Below are 12,189 nucleotides of genomic sequence, written 5' to 3'. Positions count from 1 at the left end.
CTGCTGATGCCCTTGGTTTCACCTTTGGGTCCCTTCAACTTTTTCTTCTAGCCTTAGAAATCTCTATTTCTGTGATGAATAAAAACTGCTGTCAACCTCAAAAAGAAAAAAGAAAAGGAATTTCTGTTTCTCTGTTATCAGTGAAATCACAAATATGTTCAAGTTTTCTTTTCTTCTTCTTTTTTTTTTTTTTTTTGAGAGGATTTTTCTATAGGGTGTGCACACTCGCCAGAAAGACAGAGAGAGACAAAGAGAAAAAAAGCGAGAAATCCCCCCCACCCCAGGGGGATGGCCACAGCCGTAATCCCTTCTCCATTCTCCTCTTGCGATCTTGGGCATGCACACATGAGATTAAGCCACTGAGTCGGGGCTTGAACTGCGGTCGACTACATGGGAGACAAGTAACATAGCCATCACGCCAACTGTTGGTCCCCAGAGTTTTCTTGACATGTAAAAGAGTATTTAGGTAAATTTTGCTTAACATGTTTTTCAAAATTAATATGGGGAACAGCAGGTGGTTTGGTAATTAAGATGGTTGACCATGGTTCGAATTTCCGGACCCGGTAGCTTGCTTTCTCATTTTCCCTTTCTCTCTCTCTGCCTCTCTCTGGTCAAATAAAAAAATTAATAATGATGAATAAAATAAAATAAATATTTTTTAAAAAAATAATAAAAGCATTTAAAAAAGCATTTTATATTTAGTTTTAATGTATCCAATCCTTACTCAAACCCTGGGAAGTAGTCAGAACTATAATTGTTAACCCATTTTACTGATGTGGGCTTCAGTTAAGATAAAGCAAAACATACATTTAGGTTTCTGATTTCAAAAGCAGCAGCGATTCCACAATAGCATTGCTTCTTTTCTCAATTTAGCCAAAAACATGCTGTTTTCCCACCATAGCAGTTATCTACAAAGTGATAATCCTTTATAGGGCCTACAAGTTTCTTTACAATTGAATGAACCCTCTTGCAAAATTTCTAGCCACACCTGCCTTTTTTTCAGTTCCTGGAAAGTGCCAAGCCCTTTCTTGTCTGGGTGTTCTTGCAGGCGTCCTTCTTTCAGATTTCTTCTTCTAAGTGCCCTTCCCCCAGATCCTTTACTCCAGGTATTTCCTCTTGTCAGGCTCATCTGAAACCTTATCTGTAGAGACAATCTTCTTTGGCCCCTTAGACATTATGGTACACTGGTCTAGGGTGTCCTGACATGTAGCGCTTTTCGGATCTAAGGCATGGATTGCCAGTGTGCATACTTTTGAAAATATCTACTCTTTCTTTCTCTTTTTATTTTTTGACAACATGAAGTCAGAACATGTCCGTCGTGCTCAACTCTGAATCTCAGAGCACAGCACAAAGCTCAGTGCATTATATATGTTCAATACAAATTTGAGGGATGTTCCACAGCCCAACCCGTTAGTGGTAAATTCCAATGCATCACCTCAAGGTCTCACGGTGCATATGGCACCGTCGTGGGCATGGGCTTAGGAAAGCTGACCGAGGTTATGAAGGTTTCTGGTCCTCTCTGCTTTCTCACTTTCTCTGCCTCTCTCTGGTCAAATAAAAAAATTAATAATGATGAATAAAATAAAATAAATATTTTTTAAAAAAATAATAAAAGCATTTAAAAAAGCATTTTATATTTAGTTTTAATGTATCCAATCCTTACTCAAACCCTGGGAAGTAGTCAGAACTATAATTGTTAACCCATTTTACTGATGTGGGCTTCAGTTAAGATAAAGCAAAACATACATTTAGGTTTCTGATTTCAAAAGCAGCAGCGATTCCACAATAGCATTGCTTCTTTTCTCAATTTAGCCAAAAACATGCTGTTTTCCCACCATAGCAGTTATCTACAAAGTGATAATCCTTTATAGGGCCTACAAGTTTCTTTACAATTGAATGAACCCTCTTGCAAAATTTCTAGCCACACCTGCCTTTTTTTCAGTTCCTGGAAAGTGCCAAGCCCTTTCTTGTCTGGGTGTTCTTGCAGGCGTCCTTCTTTCAGATTTCTTCTTCTAAGTGCCCTTCCCCCAGATCCTTTACTCCAGGTATTTCCTCTTGTCAGGCTCATCTGAAACCTTATCTGTAGAGACAATCTTCTTTGGCCCCTTAGACATTATGGTACACTGGTCTAGGGTGTCCTGACATGTAGCGCTTTTCGGATCTAAGGCATGGATTGCCAGTGTGCATACTTTTGAAAATATCTACTCTTTCTTTCTCTTTTTATTTTTTGACAACATGAAGTCAGAACATGTCCGTCGTGCTCAACTCTGAATCTCAGAGCACAGCACAAAGCTCAGTGCATTATATATGTTCAATACAAATTTGAGGGATGTTCCACAGCCCAACCCGTTAGTGGTAAATTCCAATGCATCACCTCAAGGTCTCACGGTGCATATGGCACCGTCGTGGGCATGGGCTTAGGAAAGCTGACCGAGGTTATGAAGGTTTCTGGTCCTCTGGGATCTGCTGCTGGTTCAAGTAACAATAGGAGTTAGGACAATTTTGCAAAGAACAGTTACATTTTTCTCTCTTCCTATTGGCATAAAAGGCTGATTCCTTTGAACTCTGATACTTCTGAAACTACTGTGTTACCTAACACAAAAACAAAGTTTATTTTTAGCATGTTAGAAACTGAAATTACATGTATATAATTATTGAACTGATTCCGTTATAGAGAATGAAGTACCATAATTGGCTTTTTTATTTCTCCCTCTTGTGGAAACATATTTTTTCCTTTTGAGAAAGGATTTTTAAAAATCTTCTTAATGGAACTTTATGCATAACTCTATACATTATATAGGATTGGGTATCCAGATTTAAATGCTTCTTAATTGTACCCCTGAATCTGTCCAACAAATATTGAACACCTAATTACCATTCTCTAGACTTGATTAGTCCATCTTCTACGCAAATCCTCTTTTCCTTCCTTTTTCAAATAATTTATCCTTTAATCTGATTCTCCTTATTTCGTATTTTCTTCACTGCTTGTGATTTTAAATCACTTCCCTATGATTTATTTTCTTTCTTTTCTTTTCCTCATGATTGTAAGCTTTCCTTAGTAACTTTTTGTTTGAATTCTAATGTTGCAAATAGTTCAATCCTATTTCCAATAATATTATTTGTGACTAGATAAGCCCTTCTGATATTTACAGTAAAATGGACATACTGTATCATTTACATTACAACTGATAGCTCTTTCTCTGGTTAACTCACCCTCTTGCCTATATCAAAATAGTGTTAAAATAGTGTATTTTGTTCTGCCCTCTTCCATGAAATCATCTCTAGTAACTCATGCATTGTGAGTTATCTTGGAAGTTAATGGAAAGGACATATTTTCTGAAATGCTAAATGAATGACAGAAGGCATAAATAATTATTTTCTTGAAAGAATATATAAGTAGAATGAATTTATAATTAATCTTATGTTATGTTATTAAAATATATAGGCATTTGTATAATCCTGGCCTCTACCCATTTTATTTATCGCCTGAGAGTATCACTGACATGACTAGTTTTGTATTGTCACAGAAACAAAGCTGACACCCCTCTAACATTCCAACACACACAAATCCAGGTGAAACAATATTCTGCTCAAATTTAAACCTCAAGGTTTTGTTTTGCTTTTATAAGTATTTTTATAGTTAAGCTGAAAGTTCTTTATTTATTTAAGATGTATGAGCTCATTCTATTTTTACAAAATTAACATTATAGTGACAAGTTTCAGTAACTTCATTATTTAGCCCACTGACCTCGCAACTAATAATTAAGTGCAGTAGACTTAGAAGGATAGAATTCTGGCTTTCTAACATAGTCTCCTCACTAGTCTTCATTGGCCAGGTGGCTTAAAGAACAGTTAGAAGGTAGAAGTTTTTAATCACTTCTGTGGTGTGGTCAAACAGAAGTACAGAAGTTGTAGATCAGAGTTTGCTTTTTGTAGAAACCATGTCTACAAGATTCACTCACAGTGGAAGGATATTCTCTAGGTAATGGGAATCCATAATGCAAAATTATTCAGATAGTTGGACAAGGAGCTTATTTTCCCTGAGCCTCAGTTTACCAATTTGCAAAAGGACTGGAAAGGTGGAACAAGAATTAGAAACTATGTAAGTTAGATGTCCAGATGGTAGTAAGTGCTCGATTAGTGATAGTTACTATTGGCAAAGCAACGGGTGTGTGTGTGTGTGTGTGTGTACTTGTATGTAAAATCATCTTTTAAATTGTTTCTACTTTTTAAATTCATGTTGGCTTTGCTGATTCATACTACATGGAGCCAAATATGAAGGAGCTGTCTCAATTATATTTAAGACCAATAGCTTTTCCTATCAGTCATTTGGGGATGAAGTTCAGGCACTGAATTAAGGGCTTTGGTTAAAAATATTTAGAGAAGTCACTGTGGAGTAGGGCAGACAGACACATGAGACACTTGCAATGGGATGTGCACTCTTCAAGAGGTTATTCACTTTGAAGAAGACAGGGAGGGTCTGGAGGCATACTCAATCCAATTGATTCACTCAGAATCCTGTCAGTCATAGGATTGACAGCACATGCTCTTTGATCAAAGCAGCTGGAGATACAGGATGGCATTTAGAAAAACACTTGTTCACATGTTCATTTATATGCCTAGATTAGTTTGCTGGATATGTGCTTATCAGTGTCAGAAAGCAGCTTATTAAACATACCTGCTACTCTGATATCCTACTAGAAGTCATTAAAATACCATGTAAACAAGATTTAAGCCTCTTCTGAATAATGCCCATTCTATGTTAGGAGGGTCAATGTCCAATACAGTTTAAAAAACGAGCAACCAATACTTGTTTTAATTAATTACTATTTAGCTTCCTAGAACCACAGCTAAAATTTTTGACTTATTCTGGAAATTTGATGTTGAGTTGATACAGTGAAATTCTTTAGATTTGCATTCCTTCCTTCCTTCCAAACAAACAAACAAAAAACTAATGGGGTTTCTTTCCACTAGAACATGAACAAAGCTTTTGGTCTATTTTGCTCAACAATGTAACCCTAGACGTCGGAGCTGGCAAATAGGCTCACAGAGTAACTTCAGCCCACCTCCTCGGATTGCACAACCCTAAAACTAAGATTGGTTTTTACAGTTTTAAACAGTTAAAAAAAATCAAAATGAGAACAATATTTTATAACATGAAAATTACATGAAATTTCAGTTGTCGGTACAGCGGTTTTATTGTAAAGCACCCATATCCATTCATTGATGTATTGTCCACGACTGTTTTTGGGCTATCCAGGAAGAGTGGAGTGATTCTAGCAGACTTTTTGACCCCAAAGCCAAAATAATTTCTTGTTGGCTTTGTGTAGCTTAAAAGAATTGCTAACCCCCCCTAGAAGAACACCTCCACTTAACTTCTTTTAAAGTCAGATACATTAATATTTAGCCCTTGAATGTTTCTTTCCAAAAAGGAAGTGTGAAGTCCATGTATAACTGCAAGGTCAGTCACCAGACTATAGCCAAGCATAGAGGGAGTGATAGTAAAAAGAAACAAACTGTGGATGAGAACCCAGACAAGTGCTGTCCCGTCTGGGTCCAGCTGTGCGATTATGGGCACAATGATTAACTTCTCTGTGCATCAGTTTTTGCATCTATAAAATGAAGCTTATGATGGTACCTGCCCCTTAGGGCTATTATCAGAATTAAATAAATGAATTTTTGAAAAGGATTGAGAACATCTCCTAGTATGCATGCAGTATCGGTTCTAAACAAGGTATACATTTTGGCTGTGTTTTAAAGTAAAGAAAATTAAGGTATATAGAAGTTAGCTAAGGTAGTGAGTGAATATCAACATGTTCATGAAAACAGGAAGAAAATACAAGCATGAATTAAGATTTGAAAATATCCACTTTTTTCAGTAAATCCTCTATGCCAACACAACGCACTTACATCTACTCTAACTGCCTTCTGACCGTAGGATGTAACTATTTGGCTCCCAGACCTATGATATAATTTTGTAATCAATGGTCCTGTTTCAGATAATAAACAAATTGTATTCTGAATGGTTGAGTAATTTCTGATACAAAAATCTAACTACCTAACAACTTCTAATCTGAGAGTATGAAATTGATCTAAAGGAAGTAACAATTTAGACAATAAATGGACACAAGGTTAGTTTGCTTTGTTAAGGTCATCAGTAAATGCTTATGAGTATAACCAACAGAAAACACTGTCCTGCCTTTAAAGAAACCCTTTCTAAGGGCCAAAATCAGGAATTAGAACAGTGATTTAGGAAATCTAATGACTTTTTAATCATTGCAAGTCATTTTAGCAAACAGATAATTATTATAGTACTCCTGATGTTTAAATAGATATTTACATTCATTTATGTGAATCCTTTAATTAAACCATATTTTATGGGAAGCGAACTCTTTCTAAGGTAACCTACTATCATCTATAAAATACAATTTCTTAAAAACTACACTTAAGTATAGAACTCAATGCAGACTTAATATCTGGTGGTTAAATATTTAAAAAAATTAGGAATGCTTTTCTGTCATAGGTGTTTTCTGGAGGTTTGATGGACTTCTGTTAAGTGCAATAGTAACATCATTGAATAATGTATTGATGTACAGCACTAATTCTTTCTTATTTCGTATTCTTAATTAAGCCAACTTTCTATAAGCATTTTTTAACTTACATTTTGTGAGATGCAAGACAAATGTAGAACAGATGTTAATAAATAAGTTAATGATTTATTTGAAATAATTACTTAATTATTAATTAGGTCTAAAAATTTAAAAATATAAATAAAAAAGGAACTTTTGACATTATTTTAGCTAACCTTAGACTTCTGATACTTATTTCTTAATGTATTTATGCACCATGTCACTTTATAAATTACACTTGCATGGTTTGCGAAACTTTAATATTGACTTTTCCAGAAACTTTTTCAAAAACTTATTTCTTAAGTTAAATATTTCTTTCAATAAAATGAAAAGAAAACATCCTAGAATTAAGATGTCAAAATATGTCAAAATATTTTAATTTCTCTCTACTCAAATTTTGTCATCTTTTTAAAATTTTTTTTAAAATTCATGACACATAAACATTGTATCTATTTTTGGAGTACAATATGATGTTTTGATATGTGAATACACTGTAGAAAGGTTAAATTAGGCTAATTAACATATCCGTCATGACAAGAATGTTGGCAAGAATGTTTAAAATCTACTCTTTTAGCAAGTTTGAGATTTATATGTTATTATTACCTATGGTCTCAGTACTGTGCAAAGGATCACTAAAGCTTATTATTCCTCTCTAACTGAAACTTTCTATCTTTTTTGTTAAGGTATGTCATCTTAAATTACTTATGTATGTATGTGAATACAAGGTAACATGTCTCTTATTTTATATTACTTGTTGTTCTAAGTTGTGGTTCATTCAACTAGAATATGAATCAATGAAAATGGCATACTCAGAAAAAGTAGGCAGCAATAGCAATAATTTAAACTGAGTATTTATATAAAGACCTTATACATGGGTGGTTTTATTTTTCTACACATAATAAGAATTCAAAGTTATTTAATAATGTTTAAAATCATACTTAAATTAGCACTATTATATAAATATCTCAGCTTGCTATACATAACATATTTTCTTAATCAGGTAGAGTCTCTTCTGAAGTTATATTTTATTTGCTTATATTTTGTACTTATTTCAACAGACTGGTCAGTTTTAATTTTTTCATTGCCTCTCAATTTGAGGAACTCTTTCATATTTCACTTTTTAAACCCACAGGTGGATAAAAAGTTATAAATATAATGTCCTTCCATTAGATTGTCTTCAGTAAAAGTGATGCAACCTCAAAAACAATTGGTTAACACGTCTATCCCCTTGTTAAACTACATGGAAGGCTGAGAGAACATTTTTATACTATGCTGATGCTATAATAAAATGAGTTGACTTAATACTATTGGTTAGAACTTACAGAATTTTTATCTACATTTAAGTTAAGATCTCAATGGTTATTTTGGTATTCTTTCTATGAATTAAGATGAGAATAATGAGAGTAGTTCCTGAAATTTAAAATGCCAGAGTTACTAATAATGGGATAACATTTAAATTATATTACTTTAAAATCAAGAATAGGCTCACATGAACTATTTTCTGTATCCTCCCTTTTGAAAGAAAAATGCATTCTTTCTTCCTACCACAGAAGTATCAGATTCTTGCAGCATCCATGACACTTGTAAGCATTCAGTGGTCAGACACCACTACATATCCTTCAAATGATATGGCCCAATGAAGCTGGAAGGTGTCGTCACGGAGCCAGGCAGCCTGGTATCGCAGCCATCCACCAGGGCACAGCCAGCAGGCCCCAGCTGGTGTGCTGAATCCAGACTACTGTGGGAAATGGATTTTGCATTTTGAAAGTCAACTCTTCTAACATTGAATCTAGAGACAGACTTGCTGGATAACAGTGTATGGATGTCTTCAAAAATCATGTGTTGGCTCAAATGTATAAAACATATCTGCCAAAATGACCCTTAGAACTTATCAAATCTTAATTGGACTGTCCCTCTGAATTTCAGAATGTATACTAGATTATACATCTTTTGAAAAATTTGAATAGCTGGATGTTCAGGACTATTACTGTGTTGTATGAATTCTTGAATGTTATGTACTAGATGAAGTATACTTACAGGATATAACAAAATGATACAAATTAAAATAACAGAATATGAATCACCAATGCACCCTGGGAGGGTAACAGTTGCCCATGACGCTGATTTTGACATTTTGATCTTCTGACAAATAAAACCTCTCCCAAAATAAAACTGCATTTCATGTTCTTTTCAGTTGGACTCCTGTGCTCACTGTTCAAGCACACAGGGGTTCTTGCTTCTGCCATTGTTCTAGTGTCATTTTTTTGACACTGCCATTCACTAACTCTCCCACAGATATTAGAAAAATCAGCCTACAGGACTTGGTCAAGTTTGAGATTTCTCATGCTTCCTATTGGGTTCACCTTATCACTGGCGCTGCCAAAATAACCGTAGAGAATATCTTTCACTTTTAAACACTTTAGTTGCCTAGGTCTATTAGAAACATAATGAAAACAAAACCAAAAAAAACCCCAAACATTTAATTCCTTAAGGATACACAAAGTGGACCTTATTCTTCAGGTACCTTCATGAATGGGCAAATGCCATGATAGATTTTCTGGCCAGGGACTTTCTTAATGCAACACTTTGACACTTTAGGTTGTAGTGGCCTGGCATCTGAAATCATGATGTTTTATCATGAGAAAAAGAAGATACTGTTTCTCTTTTCTAAAAAGAGAAAGACACCCTCTGCTAGGGCTCATTAAAAAACGGTTTTAAAATTGGAGCCAATAAAACGCGATTGTCAATTCCTACAGCCTTTTCATCTCAGTAGCATTTTAAAAAGGCATCATTTTTCTCTCTCTGACATGAACTACCCTTTCACACTCTCTCTCTCTCTCCTCTCTCTCCCTCTCTCTAAATAGCAGCAACTCTCCAACTTCTTGGTGACTCAAAAGCAGGCACACAGATCAACTAGAACTAGAAGACTGTCTATCTCTTCTTCCTATAGCTCACAATTTTCAAGGGCACTCCTCTCTGAGATGGGAATTGTTACTAGGTATAACTTAGCCCATCACCCTGAAATACCTTGCTTTGCTTTCATTTAAAAGTGAAAAGGACAGCCTTTCCACTGAATAGAAAAGTTTGCTTGAGTGCAGGCCAGCTACTGCCAATAGTGACCCTATACACAAAACATTGTGATGCTCTAACTTCCAAGGGATGAAGACCTTAGTCTGTCTCTGTCTCTGTCTCTGTCTCTCTCTCTCACACACACACACACTCACATGTGTGCCACAAATGTGTGACAGATTGAAAGCTCTTCTCTGCTAGCATTGCCTGGGAGCTTCTACTACCCAAGGCAGGAAACAGGAGAGGTGGAGTGAGGGTTTCTCATCACAGATTCCTTTTCCTTGAGTAAGTCCTTCTTGAGATTTGGAGGGAGGGCTGGCTTAGAGGGACTTCCAAAGCTGCACTTCAATGGCCAGGGCCTTTGCCCCCACCTGGCTGTCAGTTTCAGCCTTTGGGTCCACAGTTCCCATGTTTTCCGCTCAGGGGCTGTAAAGACCCAGGCTTGCCAACGCTCAGCTCGGGGATGCTGTTAGGCCAGTTCTCTACTGACCTTCCAGGGACTCTGAAATCAACTTTCACCACACCATCGCAATTGTTTGCGTTTGTTTTCAGTCTGCGGGAGCCTCGCGCCCAGCCCATCCTTCCCCTCTCCCCCATCCTCCGGCCTCTAGGGCTCCCCCCCCACCCCGCCCTCGCCTTTCTTGTCTCCTACCTGCTGGCCAGGCTCTGCCTGCAGTGCTGCCTGAAGGGCATCAGGTGGTAGTTCATGGCGTCCAGCAGCAGCTTTTGGCAGACCGGGTCGGTGCGCATGAAATCTACCGACTGGACCCGCTCTACCAGCTCCGGGGCCGGGATGAGCGCGAAGCGGAGGCGCTTCATGAGGTCGGGTGCGTACTGCATGCGGGTCTCGCGGTCGTGCTCCAGCCACAGCACGGACATCTGGAAGAGCGCCAGCTCCGACTCCACCGGGGGCGGCAGCGAGTCCAGCAGGGCGCGCATCTCCTCGAAGTTGAGCAGCAGCACATCCTCCACAAGGTACTTGTTGGCCAGCTTCTTGGTCTCCTCCAGGCCGTGCAGAGCGGCGATCTTGCACACCTGCTTGTAGTTCTGCACCGAGATCTGGTCGTTGAGGAACTGCACGCAGAGCTTGGTGACCTGCGGGATGTGCAGGATCTTGCTGACCGACAGCACCTCCTCCACGGTGTCCAGGGACAGGGTCACGTTGGCCGTGTAGAGGTATTCGAGCACCAGGCGCAGCCCGATGGACGAGCAGCCCTGCAGCACCAGGTTGTTGATGGCCCGGGGGCTGGTCAGCAGCTTGTCGTCGGGGGAGGAGGAAGGAGTCCCGGGCTCCTCCTGCGGCGGTGGCTGCTGCTGGGCGGCGGGGGCTGCTGCTGCGGGGGCGGCTGTGGCTGCTGCGGCTGCTGCTGCTGGTCCTTGGGGGCCCCCAGGCCGTCCTGGCCGCCGACCCCTCCCCCGAGAGGGGGGTGGCTGGAGAAGAGCGATCGGAAGTACTGCGAGCAGGAGGCCAGCACGGCCTTGTGGCAGTGGAACTGCTGGCCCTGGGCCGTCAGGGTCACGTCGCAAAACAGCTGCTTTCTCCACAGCAGGTTGAGGCCGTGCAGCAGGTTGTCGCTGTGGCTGGGGTCGAAGGTGGAGGTCCTGTCCCCGGATCTGGACATGGCGAGCTGACTCGGCGCACCTGGCTTTAAACCCTCCTCCAACCTGGCAGACAAGGGTGGGGGATGGGAGGGAGGGGAGGGTGGGGAAGGGTGTGGAGGGGAGGGGAGGGCGAAGAACAACAATCAATGCTCAGCCTGGCTCCCTCCGGCGCGCTCGGACCCCGACCCTAGGAGGAAGATCTGAAGGCGCTGGGTCCCTGAGCGCCACCAGAAGGGCCCTGTCTGGGGTCCGGGCGCCTGTTCTGCTCCCCACCACTCCTCAAGCCCCCTCCCGCACACTTCGTCCCTCACTTTTCTAAAACCACCCCAGCTCAGCTCTTGGCAGCGACAGCGGTGGCAGCAGCGACGGCAAAGTGGCGGCTGAGGCCGAGACACCTCGTGGGCTCGTGTCCATGCCGGGCTGGAGGAAGGGAAAGGCCAGGGAGTGGGGAGCCTGGGGTGCCCTGAAAGCACAGAGGCGACCGATGGCGGTTTCAGGTCAACTTGTGCCCGAAGCGTGGTTTTTCGCAGTTGGCCCAGTTTGGGGAGGTCGTGAAGGGGCCCGGACAAGCGTGCGGGTGGGCGAATCTTAGCTCTCCCCAAGGCGCAAACCCCTTCGATTATCCGTGCTGCCCCGAGAAACTCCAGGCTAACAGTCTGAGGGAGCAGAGGAAGCCCTTTCTTCTCCGGGGAAAGTGCAGCGGAGCGCGGTGAGGACCAGCTCAGTGGACTCGGCAGAGGCGGGAGCTGTCCTTATCAATTCTAGCTCATTTCCCTCACCCTGGCCCTGCCCGCTTCCCTGCTTCGCAAACTGTTGGCTTCCCCGTCACCACTCAGTTTTGCTCATTTTCCACAGGCGCCTTTAATCCTGGCTGGAGAATCTCGCACCA

The 12,189-nt window shown here is 40.3% G+C and overlaps 1 protein-coding gene across 1 annotated transcript in view; it reads right to left on the bottom strand.

Moving 5' to 3' along the window:
- The window catches only part of KLHL14 (kelch like family member 14), a 114,221-nt gene extending 102,870 nt beyond the window's left edge, over positions 1 to 11,351 (bottom strand). Inside the window, 2 exon segments of the mRNA XM_027772661.1 lie at positions 10,351 to 11,024; positions 11,027 to 11,351. Of these exon segments, the coding sequence (XP_027628462.1) occupies positions 10,351 to 11,024; positions 11,027 to 11,320 (968 nt within the window). The 5' untranslated portion in view covers positions 11,321 to 11,351.
- Positions 11,352 to 12,189: the final 838 nt, after the last annotated feature.

The sequence above is a fragment of the Tupaia chinensis genome, unplaced genomic scaffold (genome assembly GCF_000334495.1).
Source record: "Tupaia chinensis unplaced genomic scaffold, TupChi_1.0 Scaffold000290_1, whole genome shotgun sequence".
NCBI classification, from domain to species: Eukaryota; Metazoa; Chordata; class Mammalia; order Scandentia; family Tupaiidae; genus Tupaia; species Tupaia belangeri.
Note: the sequence above shows the minus strand (reverse complement) of the source record. Positions and strands in the feature narration are given on the sequence as shown.